This window comes from Phasianus colchicus, unplaced genomic scaffold (genome assembly GCF_987193195.1).
Source record: "Phasianus colchicus unplaced genomic scaffold, bPhaCol1.hap1.1 HAP1_SCAFFOLD_44, whole genome shotgun sequence".
NCBI lineage: Eukaryota > Metazoa > Chordata > Aves > Galliformes > Phasianidae > Phasianus > Phasianus colchicus.
Genome location: NW_028325224.1, coordinates 804,651 through 820,305, shown reverse-complemented (window position 1 = coordinate 820,305; position 15,655 = coordinate 804,651). Strand labels below are relative to the sequence as shown.

The 15,655-nt window shown below is 54.4% G+C and overlaps 2 protein-coding genes across 2 annotated transcripts; both read left to right on the top strand.

Moving 5' to 3' along the window:
- The first annotated feature begins 1,508 nt into the window (after positions 1-1,508).
- On the top strand, positions 1,509-6,017 carry LOC149912046 (uncharacterized). Its single transcript, XM_090132820.1, has 8 exons — positions 1,509-1,666; positions 1,822-1,883; positions 2,305-2,458; positions 2,650-2,906; positions 3,107-3,192; positions 3,703-3,797; positions 4,314-4,425; positions 4,724-6,017. Exons 1-8 carry the CDS (start codon positions 1,546-1,548, stop codon positions 5,274-5,276), a joined length of 1,440 nt encoding a protein of 479 aa, XP_089988946.1. The 5' UTR covers positions 1,509-1,545; the 3' UTR covers positions 5,277-6,017.
- Positions 6,018-9,507: 3,490 nt separating this feature from the next.
- On the top strand, positions 9,508-13,966 carry LOC149912045 (uncharacterized). Its single transcript, XM_090132800.1, has 8 exons — positions 9,508-9,616; positions 9,772-9,833; positions 10,255-10,408; positions 10,600-10,856; positions 11,057-11,142; positions 11,653-11,747; positions 12,264-12,375; positions 12,674-13,966. The coding sequence occupies exons 1-8, from the start codon at positions 9,508-9,510 to the stop codon at positions 13,224-13,226; spliced, it is 1,428 nt and encodes a 475-aa protein (XP_089988926.1). The 3' UTR covers positions 13,227-13,966.
- Positions 13,967-15,655: the final 1,689 nt, after the last annotated feature.

The following is a 15,655-nucleotide window of genomic DNA, read 5'->3' as shown; positions in this document are numbered from 1 at the left end:
AAGATTAGATGTTAGGAGGGAATTCCTAATGTCCTTAACATCAGGTTGTGAGGCAATGGAACAGATTGCCCAGAGAAGTTGTGGATGCCCCATGCTCAAGGCAAGGTCCCATGGAGCCCTGGACAGCCTGATTTCCTGGGTGGCAACTCTGACAATGACACGGGGGTTGGAACTTGATGGGCTTGAAGGTCCCTACCAATCCAAGCTATTCAATGATTCCATCACCCGTGTGGTTCCTTTCCAGTCAGGATTCCCTGCATCCTGTTTGCTTGAGCATTCCCTGATCGCTTCCTCTTCCACCACAGGTATGTTGGAAATATCCAAATACTTTATCAGGACGGTATCTCTGATAAAGCAGATTTTATTTGCAATTGCAATGGCGGGCCTCCTGCAAGCAGGACAGCACTCAGAAAACAGCGTTACATCTTTTATTCCCTATTGCCCGATGCTTCTCTCTTTCTCCCCCAGTTCCTCATTGGCTGAATACTTTAGGTTCCCAATCTTCTCAACGCTTCACTAAACATACAAACACTGGACAAACATAGATCTCTGCTGGCTAAGTGTAAACTTCTAATTAATTAATTAACGTCTGACCCTCACTCCACACTTGGTTATTGTTTCTGGATATCTGCTTGACCTCCCTTGCATAGAGATAAGCTCGGAAGGAGGAAAGTTCTTCTTCAAACCAGTTGCCCTTTTTAGTATCTAATGCAGAAACAACATTCCATTCCCACAGACACCACAGAGTGACATCCGCTCAGAAATTGTACAAAGACAAGTGATAGCTGGCAACCTACTGCTGGGAACCTGTTTTGGCAGGGGTGGTGAACGTGGTGAACCCCCGCTGGTCCCTTCCAACCCCTACGATCCCGGGTTCTACTTTCTGTTCACAAATCTGATGTCATCCAATCCAACGTCCCGCTTTCTTAACTCAGCCGATATCCCCTCTTCGTTCCTCTTCCTTCCTTCAGGTGATCCTGCCCACAATGTCCATGTGAAATGTCTCATCCCGCTTGGAAGGCTGTGAGGAAAGCAAATCTCTGGGATCCCCCAAACAAAGCACTCCCTGCCCGGCAGGGTCGCGGGAGCCATGGAGTCATGACTGTGACACAGAGGATCAATGCCGGGTAATTTATGGAGCGTTCTAACAAGGAATCAACGACTTCCAGGCAAAACTAAGCAACTTTCTGACCACAGGTCATCAGCGTTACGGGTAGAGTACTTTGGAACAGTACTTGTTTCCCTATCTCCTTCTTGAACATCACTTCAGGCAACGGCCACTAAAGGAAAACAAGTAATACTACACTGAGAGCAAAGAAAAGGAGAGAGAGAAAACAGTGAGCGGTCAGCGCTCCCACCCGGGGCGGGCAGCAGGCTGCTGGTGCCAGCGTCACAATGGGCAGCGGCCAGCACCGGCCACGCTGTCATCGCGTCGCCGTGGCGACGTTTGTGACACGGGCACCCGGGAGGGGTGTAAAGGCAGAGCACGCTGGTGGGTCCTGCATCCTGAAGGAGCATCTGGCAGAGAGCAGACGCATCTGAAGGATGAGCTCCGGCATGGCTGGCGCCAACAAGGAGCAAGCCGCCGGCACGAGGCGGAACGGGATGAGTGAGGTCGGCCCCGCAGCAAGGCGTGCCTCCAGACCGACATGCACCGACACCGAAGGTACACGGGTCCACAGCCAGCACAGGAGCGGTGCTGCAGCCAACCTTGGCACGAGATGACACTTTCCATCTGCCACCTCGCTCCCGCCTGGCAGCGGTAGCGGTGCCAGGAAGCGGCAGATGCAGAGTGTGACCTGCTTTTCCTTTGCCCTCCAGAGCGAGTTGCCGTCTGGGATGCGGTGGCCGCCTACATACGGGAGCAGCTCCTGGTGCAGAAGGTGTGTTGGCTGTCGGGTTCCTCCTCTCCCTGTCCAGCTCAGCCTGGACTTCCTCTGAGTCTTCCCCTCCACAGAAAGCAGGAAACTGCCCCCACATTTCTCTCCTGGGCATCCCACGGGCTTCCTGCAAATCCTGCACGATCACTTGTGCTGGGCACTGTCTATCTCAGGGCTGATGCCGGTCTCTGGAAGCCTCTGGATCCCATGAGGCTGCTTCTGCCCTGCCTGCTGTGCTGCATTTGGGACGGCGAGGGGAAGGAGAGGACTGTGCAGCCCCTTCCCAAAGCCATTCCCCATGCCCTGGCTTGTGCCTCTGAACAGCGGCAGAGGGCTCCTGAGCTCTGTCCCTACCTTGGACCCCTCTGGCTCTTCCTCCAGCCGTCCCATAACCCTTCGCCCTTCCTTTCCCTTCCATTTGCAGGGGGTCTGGATTCCCACCTTCGGCTCCTTTGACACTGTCTCCAAAGACGTCCGGACTGAGGATGAGACCCTGACTCTGCGGTGGCCCGTGTTTCACCTGGCTACAAACCTCATAGCCACGCACCACCTCAAGGCCTGCAGGGAGTCCCTGCCAGGTAGGAGGGGGGAATCAACTTTTGTTGGCTTCATGAACAGGGCAAACGGCCATCACTTCCATTCTCAAAAGCAAACCTCCCCCTCTGAGGAGCCTGTCCAAACATGGGGCCGTTCTGGCTGATGTCCATCTAGGCAAGCACCTGTGGAAAACCACCCGTATCATCAACTCTGTCCCTCTCACATTTTTCAGTCCATAGGAAGATGGAGCCCCTGAAATACAGCAAGGCAGCCGCAGCTGCCTCTCTGAGCTGGGAGACACTCAGGACTTGCATCCAGAGCACCGTGTCTCTGCTCTCCAGCTGCCTGAAGAAAGGGGAGAACGTTGCTGTTGTCCTAAAGGACATTGGTGTGCTCCTCATTGACGGACTGACATTCCAAATGAAATTCTTCTTTGACTTCCTCGAGAAGCTATCAGGGAAAGATACATTCAGAAGAGCTGTTTTCAAGGTGAGCTGTGTGGTTTCTCCGTGGCCCAGGCACTGCCGTGACCCTTGCTGTGCCCGCACACGGCCCACCAGGACCTGGCCAGCTGCTCGGGCCGTGCAGGTGCTGTGTGCTGTCAGTTCTCCCTGCCTTGGGCTCCTCGTGTCCCCAGTGCCTCAGCCTTGATGAGGACGTTCCACATCCTCCCCATTTCTTCCCTGCAGGCCCCCTGGCTTCTGGACACGGTGGTGTCCCAGGTGGCACCGGTGGCCTCCATGGTGCTCTCTGGCTGCGCTGTCGTCTTTCCCATGTGAGTATGTTGGTGGCTGTAGCTGCTGCTTGATGCAGCTGCTCGGCTCTCATTCCATAACGCTTGTTCCTTATGTCCATGAGTGTCCTGCCCATGAGCATATGTCACAGAATCATAGAATGATTTGAGCTGGAAGGAACCCTGAAAGGACACCTAGTCCCACTCCCCTGCAGGGAACAGGGACACCTACAGCCAGATGAGGTTGCACTGAGCCTGGTCCAGCCCGACCTTGAATGCCCTTCCAGGCACCCAGCACCTCTCTGGGCAAGACGCTCTGGTGCCTGCCATCCATCTGTCAAAAACTTCTTCCTTATATCCAATCTAAATCTTCCCTCCTGCCGTTTGAAACTATTTCCCCTTTACCTATCCTGACTGGCCCTGCTAAAGACTCTAGAAAGTAGTGTGCTTCATGCAGCATGACAATGTGCCTGGGAACAGACAATCTGAGAGAGCAACAAGGATTGCTGGAGCGCTGCGTCACACTGGTCGCTGTCTTCTCCTCTCGTACAGGTTTCAAATGGAGTTTGTACCCAAACCACCGCCCGCAATAAACCGCAGGTCCTCAGGAAGCATCCATGGTCAGGAGAAACCAAAGGGCAAGAGAGGTAAAGCAGCTGTCAGCTCCTGTCCGTGGCACGGGCAACCAGCTTGAGATGGGAAATCCCTTGCTGACCATCAGCCAAGGGCTCTGACTCGTGTCAAATCTTCACGCCAACTCAGCACGGCCTCTTCCCATGAGGAATTGTTGGCCTCTCACAAACTAAGGTGCTGGGTGTGACGTGCCCTCATCCCTGGCTATGGCAGGAGGATGTGCGGATCTTAGGCCCTGCCCTTCCCTAGCAGAAGGATATGGTCCCCAAAAGCCACCCTGCCACCTCATCATCACCACCCAGCTCCTCTTTCCCAAAGCCAACGTCACTAATGCAGTCCCAAAACAGAGCTGAATTGCAGAGAGGAGGAGTGGGGCCAGGGATGGTGTCAGGGAGGGTCCGAGGGCGGTGCAGATGTCAGCAGTGGGGGAGCAGAGCGTCCCTCTCGGATGTTCTGGGAACAAGCCTGAGAGCCCCTTGTGAGTGAGCCAAAGGGTTTACGGTGAATCTCCTCTGCCTTCTCCATTCCAGTGAGATTTGCTGACACTCCAACCTATATCAAACGGTTGAGCATAGACAGCGTTGATGGAGGACACTTGAGAAGGATACGGAGCTTACTGCTGAAGGAGAGCTCCAAGGCCAGGTGAGGCTGGAGGCTCTGGGCTGGGATGTGCATGGGGGTGACCTAATGAGAGCCCATTCCCTAGCCCCAAAGGGTCAGTCACTCTTGGTGGCTGCCCAGCAGTGCTGAACGCAGCACCCACCGTGCTGGGATGGGGACGCCAGGAGCCCCGCGGCTCACAGGGCTGGCCCCTCTCCGCATCTCAGGAGAGCCACGGGGCAGCCGGCGAGCAGTCTGTGGGGAGGGCTCTCAGGCTTGCAGCATGCGGCCCCAAAGCCATCAGCCACTCACGCGGACCCCTCCCGCTCTGTCCTTTCAGTCCGCTGCCACCCATCCGGAGGGCGTCTGAAGCCCAAAAGCAGCCGCTGACCTGCCAGCTGCAGGGGGAGGCAGTAACAGCAAGCCAACAAGACCTGCGTCGAGCACCGGGAACCAAACACGTGAGCTCCCCTGATGAAGAACAGGGAGCAGGAAAAGCCCATCGTGAGGGTGCGACGCGAAAACTGCAGACAGCCAAGGGCTTAGCCCATCACATCACCTTGAGGCCAATAACATCTTTCATAAAAGATTCAAGAAGATCTTCCTCAAGGGCTGAGTCCACGGAGCCTCAAGACCAACCATCCAGGTTCCGAGTGGCATGCGACTCACTTAAACTTCTCAGGCAGAGGGCAAGGAAGATCTGGCCAGTGCAGGATGCACTGGGGCAGATGGCAGCATCACCACTTCGTGGGGAGTCCAGGCTGCCTGAGGAGTCTTCCATCACCCGACCTGGACTGCTGCCACCCATAAAAGAAGAAACGGGGTCTCCCGAGTGCCAGCCTCCAAAGACCAAACCCTCACTCTGCAGGAAGGCCACACCCTACCCACGCTGATGCGGGCATGGGGGGCCCAGGACAGACAGAGCAACAATGGAGGCTGCAAAACAGATGCGTCAATCCCATCTGCATCATATCTACTACTAAAGCAGGCTGCCCAGGGCCCCATCCAACCTGGCCTTGAACACCTCCAAGGACGGGGCTTCCACAACTGACATCTCTGGGCAGCCTGTTCCAGTATCCCACCACTCTCTCTGGAAAGAACAATCCAATCTGGCATCCAATCTTCAACTCAAAACCACTTCCCCTTGGCCTGCCATTAGCTACACCATCAAAGAGTTGACTCCCCTCCTGTTTGTAGGCTCCCTTTATGTACTGGAAGGCTGCAAGGAGGTCACCCCGCTGCCTTCCCTTCTCCAGGCCAACAAGGAGATCTAGAGTGAAATGTAGAGGGGCAAAACCATCAATAAAGCCTTATCAGGGGCCTACCCTTTAAAAACCTCCAGAACGCCTGTGACAGTGTCATTGCGCCTTTTGACGCCAGCTCTTGTGCTGGTGGAGGGAGAAAGAATTGCGAGAGGGCATCAGAGCGTCTCACGGTGCTTGGATGCCCAGGGAAATCCAGCACAGTCTCTTCTGTCTTATCTGGATCACAACTTACGGGCTTTTGGCCTGGCAGGGCCCCTTTGGCCGGCTTGGAGAGGTCTGCAAATGCAGAGCTCCATGGGCCAGCCGGCCGGCCACCTCTCGCCTGGCAGTGCTCCCCTGAACGGCCAGCCGGCTTTCGGCCTGGCCCAACTGGCCGGCCAGGAGGCTTCAGGCCTCGGAAGGCTTCCCCAGCCAGTCAGCCAGCTTCACCAGAGATTCCGGATCTCCCTCAAGGCCTGAGTGCAGCCGCTCCACGCAGCCCCAAGGCAGACCATCCAGGCTGCCACAGCTGCCTCGTGGAGCACTCCAACTGCCCAGGCAGAGCACCAAGAAGAGCAGGCCTGGCAGGCTGCCCCCAGCCGACTGGCCTTTGATCTTCATTAGGCCTTGTTCTGCTGTGGAGGACAGGTGGAAGCAATTCACTTGTCTGGCAAAGGGTGGAGCCTGGTTCCAGCCCTCCCTACCCTCATGTAGGGGCTGGCTGCCAGCTGTGAGGGCTGTCAGCATGGAGGTGTGTTCTTTGTTGGTGTTCTGTGTGCCCTGATCTTCTCGTGGCCTCCTTGTGCCCCATGCAAAGGCTCCCACTGCCCCAGGAATAGTCTCGATCCTGCATAAGGGACAGGATCTCCCTTCCAAAGGCCCGGGCATCAGGGTTTGGCCTTTCTGCTCCATAAGGCAAAGGATGCTGTTCTCAGCATCACAGCCACCAGCACAGCGCCTTTGTCTCCCTGTAATCATGGCTTCCAATTATCTGCTCTAACAAGTCCCTGGGGGCCGTGTTGGCAATGGCTCTCAGCGGGGCCCATTCATACTCCCAGAAACTTCCTTCCAACTTTATCTTCCTGAGCATTTTGTGCAATCTTCTCTCAGCACTGGAGGATGATGGACTCAGCACCAAACACCCCAAGGAGACCAGTACAACCCCGAGAGCCCTCAAGTGCTTTGTGCCTTCCTGACATCTTCCTCAAGTCTTCAGAACCTGTACAGATAGCTGGAGAGCTATCAGGAGTGCATGTAAAGTGGAAGAGCCCAAAGTACATTTAATGAGTCTATTTATTAATTTATATTTCCCCCGGCATTAATAGCACATTAAGGCAGCACTCTGCAGTCCATCTTCATCCAAGGCATCTCCTAATGAGGTTTGCTCTTTCACTGTGTGGACAGACTTTCTCCTCAGCCTCCCAAGCCCATTACTGCTCACATTGGCCCCGTGGGATTTTCATCCCTTTTCCTCACATCAGTCTTCTCTGAAATTTGCAGCTCAGTGTTGCTTTTCCTTTGCATCAACTCCCACTTGCTTTCCTCAGAGACCAGCTGCACATGGGCACAGAGGGATTCCTCCTTGTTGCCAACAAGCGGGGATAAACAGGATGCAATTGAGAGTGAAACACTCTCCTCAGCTGGATGCCATGTTCAAGCTGTCTGCCTTCCAGGGGGAATTTCAGTGCCAGAAGAACTTCTGACAGAGAAAGTACATACAAACACAAATAAGAAGTTGAGTAAAGAATTCATTAGACTTTTGAGATGGCCCAAGTTTCCAACTTATGGGAGCTCCTAGAGTAACCAGATAGCTGGGAGGTATCTGAAAGAACAAAGAGCAAAGGGAGGGGGAAATCTGGAGAGCAGTGGGAAGGGCACATGCCCACACTGCCTGCAGAAAACACGACCTTAGCCATGGTCATTTATTCAGGAGAGCTGGAAACACCTGCAGGGAGAGGGAGATGAAATACAGAGGTGAGACCAAGCAGGGCTAGCAGCTGCCTGTGTCCCAGCACCTGAATGCTTTTGTGTCCTCCAAACACAGTTCTGGAAAACAGTGACACAATAAATCTCCTCAAAGACTGGTATTTCCAATAAGGAGAGAAACCAGGCCCCAAAGCAGTTTAGAAACTGAGAGGTGTGTTGGCACATTTTCTGTGATTTGGATCTTTCTCTTCAGTTCTTTGTTCCAGTTTTACATTACATAACATCTTTCACACCTACAGCCTCAAAACAAACACACAAACAAACAAAACAACAGAAAAAAACCCATCTTTGACAGTGATAGGCCCAAGGAAAATGGTTACACACTAAAAGAGAAAATAAGATTAGATGTTAGGAGGGAATTCCTAATGTCCTTAACATCAGGTTGTGAGGCAATGGAACAGATTGCCCAGAGAAGTTGTGGATGCCCCATGCTCAAGGCAAGGTCCCATGGAGCCCTGGACAGCCTGATTTCCTGGGTGGCAACTCTGACAATGACACGGGGGTTGGAACTTGATGGGCTTGAAGGTCCCTACCAATCCAAGCTATTCAATGATTCCATCACCCGTGTGGTTCCTTTCCAGTCAGGATTCCCTGCATCCTGTTTGCTTGAGCATTCCCTGATCGCTTCCTCTTCCACCACAGGTATGTTGGAAATATCCAAATACTTTATCAGGACGGTATCTCTGATAAAGCAGATTTTATTTGCAATTGCAATGGCGGGCCTCCTGCAAGCAGGACAGCACTCAGAAAACAGCGTTACATCTTTTATTCCCTATTGCCCGATGCTTCTCTCTTTCTCCCCCAGTTCCTCATTGGCTGAATACTTTAGGTTCCCAATCTTCTCAACGCTTCACTAAACATACAAACACTGGACAAACATAGATCTCTGCTGGCTAAGTGTAAACTTCTAATTAATTAATTAACGTCTGACCCTCACTCCACACTTGGTTATTGTTTCTGGATATCTGCTTGACCTCCCTTGCATAGAGATAAGCTCGGAAGGAGGAAAGTTCTTCTTCAAACCAGTTGCCCTTTTTAGTATCTAATGCAGAAACAACATTCCATTCCCACAGACACCACAGAGTGACATCCGCTCAGAAATTGTACAAAGACAAGTGATAGCTGGCAACCTACTGCTGGGAACCTGTTTTGGCAGGGGTGGTGAACGTGGTGAACCCCCGCTGGTCCCTTCCAACCCCTACGATCCCGGGTTCTACTTTCTGTTCACAAATCTGATGTCATCCAATCCAACGTCCCGCTTTCTTAACTCAGCCGATATCCCCTCTTCGTTCCTCTTCCTTCCTTCAGGTGATCCTGCCCACAATGTCCATGTGAAATGTCTCATCCCGCTTGGAAGGCTGTGAGGAAAGCAAATCTCTGGGATCCCCCAAACAAAGCACTCCCTGCCCGGCAGGGTCGCGGGAGCCATGGAGTCATGACTGTGACACAGAGGATCAATGCCGGGTAATTTATGGAGCGTTCTAACAAGGAATCAACGACTTCCAGGCAAAACTAAGCAACTTTCTGACCACAGGTCATCAGCGTTACGGGTAGAGTACTTTGGAACAGTACTTGTTTCCCTATCTCCTTCTTGAACATCACTTCAGGCAACGGCCACTAAAGGAAAACAAGTAATACTACACTGAGAGCAAAGAAAAGGAGAGAGAGAAAACAGTGAGCGGTCAGCGCTCCCACCCGGGGCGGGCAGCAGGCTGCTGGTGCCAGCGTCACAATGGGCAGCGGCCAGCACCGGCCACGCTGTCATCGCGTCGCCGTGGCGACGTTTGTGACACGGGCACCCGGGAGGGGTGTAAAGGCAGAGCACGCTGGTGGGTCCTGCATCCTGAAGGAGCATCTGGCAGAGAGCAGACGCATCTGAAGGATGAGCTCCGGCATGGCTGGCGCCAACAAGGAGCAAGCCGCCGGCACGAGGCGGAACGGGATGAGTGAGGTCGGCCCCGCAGCAAGGCGTGCCTCCAGACCGACATGCACCGACACCGAAGGTACACGGGTCCACAGCCAGCACAGGAGCGGTGCTGCAGCCAACCTTGGCACGAGATGACACTTTCCATCTGCCACCTCGCTCCCGCCTGGCAGCGGTAGCGGTGCCAGGAAGCGGCAGATGCAGAGTGTGACCTGCTTTTCCTTTGCCCTCCAGAGCGAGTTGCTGTCTGGGATGCGGTGGCCGCCTACATACGGGAGCAGCTCCTGGTGCAGAAGGTGTGTTGGCTGTCGGGTTCCTCCTCTCCCTGTCCAGCTCAGCCTGGACTTCCTCTGAGTCTTCCCCTCCACAGAAAGCAGGAAACTGCCCCCACATTTCTCTCCTGGGCATCCCACGGGCTTCCTGCAAATCCTGCACGATCACTTGTGCTGGGCACTGTCTATCTCAGGGCTGATGCCGGTCTCTGGAAGCCTCTGGATCCCACGAGGCTGCTTCTGCCCTGCCTGCTGTGCTGCATTTGGGACGGCGAGGGGAAGGAGAGGACTGTGCAGCCCCTTCCCAAAGCCATTCCCCATGCCCTGGCTTGTGCCTCTGAACAGCGGCAGAGGGCACCTGAGCTCTGTCCCTACCTTGGACCCCTCTGGCTCTTCCTCCAGCTGTCCCATAACCCTTCGCCCTTCTTTTCTCTTCCACTTGCAGGGGGTCTGGATTCCCACCTTCGGCTCCTTTGACACTGTCTCCAAAGACGTCCGGACTGAGGATGAGACCCTGACTCTGCGGTGGCCCGTGTTTCACCTGGCTACAAACCTCATAGCCACGCACCACCTCAAGGCCTGCAGGGAGTCCCTGCCAGGTAGGAGGGGGAAATCAACTTTTGTTGGCTTCATGAACAGGGCAAACGGCCATCACTTCCATTCTCAAAAGCAAACCTCCCCCTCTGAGGAGCCTGTCCAAACATGGGGCCGTTCTGGCTGATGTCCATCTAGGCAAGCACCTGTGGAAAACCACCCGTATCATCAACTCTGTCCCTCTCACATTTTTCAGTCCATAGGAAGATGGAGCCCCTGAAATACAGCAAGGCAGCCGCAGCTGCCTCTCTGAGCTGGGAGACACTCAGGACTTGCATCCAGAGCACCGTGTCTCTGCTCTCCAGCTGCCTGAAGAAAGGGGAGAACGTTGCTGTTGTCCTAAAGGACATTGGTGTGCTCCTCATTGACGGACTGACATTCCAAATGAAATTCTTCTTTGACTTCCTCGAGAAGCTATCAGGGAAAGATACATTCAGAAGAGCTGTTTTCAAGGTGAGCTGTGTGGTTTCTCCGTGGCCCAGGCACTGCCGTGACCCTTGCTGTGCCCGCACACGGCCCACCAGGACCTGGCCAGCTGCTCGGGCCGTGCAGGTGCTGTGTGCTGTCAGTTCTCCCTGCCTTGGGCTCCTCGTGTCCCCAGTGCCTCAGCCTTGATGAGGACGTTCCACATCCTCCCCATTTCTTCCCTGCAGGCCCCCTGGCTTCTGGACACGGTGGTGTCCCAGGTGGCACCGGTGGCCTCCATGGTGCTCTCTGGCTGCGCTGTCGTCTTTCCCATGTGAGTATGTTGGTGGCTGTAGCTGCTGCTTGATGCAGCTGCTCGGCTCTCATTCCATAACGCTTGTTCCTTATGTCCATGAGTGTCCTGCCCATGAGCATATGTCACAGAATCATAGAATGATTTGAGCTGGAAGGAACCCTGAAAGGACACCTAGTCCCACTCCCCTGCAGGGAACAGGGACACCTACAGCCAGATGAGGTTGCACTGAGCCTGGTCCAGCCCGACCTTGAATGCCCTTCCAGGCACCCAGCACCTCTCTGGGCAAGACGCTCTGGTGCCTGCCATCCATCTGTCAAAAACTTCTTCCTTATATCCAATCTAAATCTTCCCTCCTGCCGTTTGAAACTATTTCCCCTTTACCTATCCTGACTGGCCCTGCTAAAGACTCTAGAAAGTAGTGTGCTTCATGCAGCATGACAATGTGCCTGGGAACAGACAATCTGAGAGAGCAACAAGGATTGCTGGAGCGCTGCGTCACACTGGTCGCTGTCTTCTCCTCTCGTACAGGTTTCAAATGGAGTTTGTACCCAAACCACCGCCCGCAATAAACCGCAGGTCCTCAGGAAGCATCCATGGTCAGGAGAAACCAAAGGGCAAGAGAGGTAAAGCAGCTGTCAGCTCCTGTCCGTGGCACGGGCAACCAGCTTGAGATGGGAAATCCCTTGCTGACCATCAGCCAAGGGCTCTGACTCGTGTCAAATCTTCACGCCAACTCAGCACGGCCTCTTCCCATGAGGAATTGTTGGCCTCTCACAAACTAAGGTGCTGGGTGTGACGTGCCCTCATCCCTGGCTATGGCAGGAGGATGTGCGGATCTTAGGCCCTGCCCTTCCCTAGCAGAAGGATATGGTCCCCAAAAGCCACCCTGCCACCTCATCATCACCACCCAGCTCCTCTTTCCCAAAGCCAACGTCACTAATGCAGTCCCAAAACAGAGCTGAATTGCAGAGAGGAGGAGTGGGGCCAGGGATGGTGTCAGGGAGGGTCCGAGGGCGGTGCAGATGTCAGCAGTGGGGGAGCAGAGCGTCCCTCTCGGATGTTCTGGGAACAAGCCTGAGAGCCCCTTGTGAGTGAGCCAAAGGGTTTACGGTGAATCTCCTCTGCCTTCTCCATTCCAGTGAGATTTGCTGACACTCCAACCTATATCAAACGGTTGAGCATAGACAGCGTTGATGGAGGACACTTGAGAAGGATACGGAGCTTACTGCTGAAGGAGAGCTCCAAGGCCAGGTGAGGCTGGAGGCTCTGGGCTGGGATGTGCATGGGGGTGACCTAATGAGAGCCCATTCCCTAGCCCCAAAGGGTCAGTCACTCTTGGTGGCTGCCCAGCAGTGCTGAACGCAGCACCCACCGTGCTGGGATGGGGACGCCAGGAGCCCCGCGGCTCACAGGGCTGGCCCCTCTCCGCATCTCAGGAGAGCCACGGGGCAGCCGGCGAGCAGTCTGTGGGGAGGGCTCTCAGGCTTGCAGCATGCGGCCCCAAAGCCATCAGCCACTCACGCGGACCCCTCCCGCTCTGTCCTTTCAGTCCGCTGCCACCCATCCGGAGGGCGTCTGAAGCCCAAAAGCAGCCGCTGACCTGCCAGCTGCAGGGGGAGGCAGTAACAGCAAGCCAACAAGACCTGCGTCGAGCACCGGGAACCAAACACGTGAGCTCCCCTGATGAAGAACAGGGAGCAGGAAAAGCCCATCGTGAGGGTGCGACGCGAAAACTGCAGACAGCCAAGGGCTTAGCCCATCACATCACCTTGAGGCCAATAACATCTTTCATAAAAGATTCAAGAAGATCTTCCTCAAGGGCTGAGTCCACGGAGCCTCAAGACCAACCATCCAGGTTCCGAGTGGCATGCGACTCACTTAAACTTCTCAGGCAGAGGGCAAGGAAGATCTGGCCAGTGCAGGATGCACTGGGGCAGATGGCAGCATCACCACTTCGTGGGGAGTCCAGGCTGCCTGAGGAGTCTTCCATCACCCGACCTGGACTGCTGCCACCCATAAAAGAAGAAACGGGGTCTCCCGAGTGCCAGCCTCCAAAGACCAAACCCTCACTCTGCAGGAAGGCCACACCCTACCCACGCTGATGCGGGCATGGGGGGCCCAGGACAGACAGAGCAACAATGGAGGCTGCAAAACAGATGCGTCAATCCCATCTGCATCATATCTACTACTAAAGCAGGCTGCCCAGGGCCCCATCCAACCTGGCCTTGAACACCTCCAAGGACGGGGCTTCCACAACTGACATCTCTGGGCAGCCTGTTCCAGTATCCCACCACTCTCTCTGGAAAGAACAATCCAATCTGGCATCCAATCTTCAACTCAAAACCACTTCCCCTTGGCCTGCCATTAGCTACACCATCAAAGAGTTGACTCCCCTCCTGTTTGTAGGCTCCCTTTATGTACTGGAAGGCTGCAAGGAGGTCACCCCGCTGCCTTCCCTTCTCCAGGCCAACAAGGAGATCTAGAGTGAAATGTAGAGGGGCAAAACCATCAATAAAGCCTTATCAGGGGCCTACCCTTTAAAAACCTCCAGAACGCCTGTGACAGTGTCATTGCGCCTTTTGACGCCAGCTCTTGTGCTGGTGGAGGGAGAAAGAATTGCGAGAGGGCATCAGAGCGTCTCACGGTGCTTGGATGCCCAGGGAAATCCAGCACAGTCTCTTCTGTCTTATCTGGATCACAACTTACGGGCTTTTGGCCTGGCAGGGCCCCTTTGGCCGGCTTGGAGAGGTCTGCAAATGCAGAGCTCCATGGGCCAGCCGGCCGGCCACCTCTCGCCTGGCAGTGCTCCCCTGAACGGCCAGCCGGCTTTCGGCCTGGCCCAACTGGCCGGCCAGGAGGCTTCAGGCCTCGGAAGGCTTCCCCAGCCAGTCAGCCAGCTTCACCAGAGATTCCGGATCTCCCTCAAGGCCTGAGTGCAGCCGCTCCACGCAGCCCCAAGGCAGACCATCCAGGCTGCCACAGCTGCCTCGTGGAGCACTCCAACTGCCCAGGCAGAGCACCAAGAAGAGCAGGCCTGGCAGGCTGCCCCCAGCCGACTGGCCTTTGATCTTCATTAGGCCTTGTTCTGCTGTGGAGGACAGGTGGAAGCAATTCACTTGTCTGGCAAAGGGTGGAGCCTGGTTCCAGCCCTCCCTACCCTCATGTAGGGGCTGGCTGCCAGCTGTGAGGGCTGTCAGCATGGAGGTGTGTTCTTTGTTGGTGTTCTGTGTGCCCTGATCTTCTCGTGGCCTCCTTGTGCCCCATGCAAAGGCTCCCACTGCCCCAGGAATAGTCTCGATCCTGCATAAGGGACAGGATCTCCCTTCCAAAGGCCCGGGCATCAGGGTTTGGCCTTTCTGCTCCATAAGGCAAAGGATGCTGTTCTCAGCATCACAGCCACCAGCACAGCGCCTTTGTCTCCCTGTAATCATGGCTTCCAATTATCTGCTCTAACAAGTCCCTGGGGGCCGTGTTGGCAATGGCTCTCAGCGGGGCCCATTCATACTCCCAGAAACTTCCTTCCAACTTTATCTTCCTGAGCATTTTGTGCAATCTTCTCTCAGCACTGGAGGATGATGGACTCAGCACCAAACACCCCAAGGAGACCAGTACAACCCCGAGAGCCCTCAAGTGCTTTGTGCCTTCCTGACATCTTCCTCAAGTCTTCAGAACCTGTACAGATAGCTGGAGAGCTATCAGGAGTGCATGTAAAGTGGAAGAGCCCAAAGTACATTTAATGAGTCTATTTATTAATTTATATTTCCCCCGGCATTAATAGCACATTAAGGCAGCACTCTGCAGTCCATCTTCATCCAAGGCATCTCCTAATGAGGTTTGCTCTTTCACTGTGTGGACAGACTTTCTCCTCAGCCTCCCAAGCCCATTACTGCTCACATTGGCCCCGTGGGATTTTCATCCCTTTTCCTCACATCAGTCTTCTCTGAAATTTGCAGCTCAGTGTTGCTTTTCCTTTGCATCAACTCCCACTTGCTTTCCTCAGAGACCAGCTGCACATGGGCACAGAGGGATTCCTCCTTGTTGCCAACAAGCGGGGATAAACAGGATGCAATTGAGAGTGAAACACTCTCCTCAGCTGGATGCCATGTTCAAGCTGTCTGCCTTCCAGGGGGAATTTCGGTGCCAGAAGAACTTCTGACAGAGAAAGTACATACAAACACAAATAAGAAGTTGAGTAAAGAATTCATTAGACTTTTGAGATGGCCCAAGTTTCCAACTTATGGGAGCTCCTAGAGTAACCAGATAGCTGGGAGGTATCTGAAAGAACAAAGAGCAAAGGGAGGGGGAAATCTGGAGAGCAGTGGGAAGGGCACATGCCCACACTGCCTGCAGAAAACACGACCTTAGCCATGGTCATTTATTCAGGAGAGCTGGAAACACCTGCAGGGAGAGGGAGATGAAATACAGAGGTGAGACCAAGCAGGGCTAGCAGCTGCCTGTGTCCCAGCACCTGAATGCTTTTGTGTCCTCCAAACACAGTTCTGGAAAACAGTGACACAATAAATCTCCTCAA

Excerpts from the sequence above, each read along its gene's own strand:
- LOC149912046 (XM_090132820.1), top strand. The coding sequence starts at position 1,546 with ATGAGCTCCGGCATGGCTGGCGCCAACAAGGAGCAAGCCGCCGGCACG. Across the intron at positions 1,667-1,821 it reads GACATGCACCGACACCGAAG|AGCGAGTTGCCGTCTGGGAT; the intron begins GTACACGGGTCC and ends TTTGCCCTCCAG. Across the intron at positions 1,884-2,304 it reads AGCAGCTCCTGGTGCAGAAG|GGGGTCTGGATTCCCACCTT; the intron begins GTGTGTTGGCTG and ends TTCCATTTGCAG.
- LOC149912045 (XM_090132800.1), top strand. The coding sequence starts at position 9,508 with ATGGCTGGCGCCAACAAGGAGCAAGCCGCCGGCACGAGGCGGAACGGG. Across the intron at positions 11,748-12,263 it reads GAAACCAAAGGGCAAGAGAG|TGAGATTTGCTGACACTCCA; the intron begins GTAAAGCAGCTG and ends TCTCCATTCCAG. Across the intron at positions 12,376-12,673 it reads AAGGAGAGCTCCAAGGCCAG|TCCGCTGCCACCCATCCGGA; the intron begins GTGAGGCTGGAG and ends CTGTCCTTTCAG.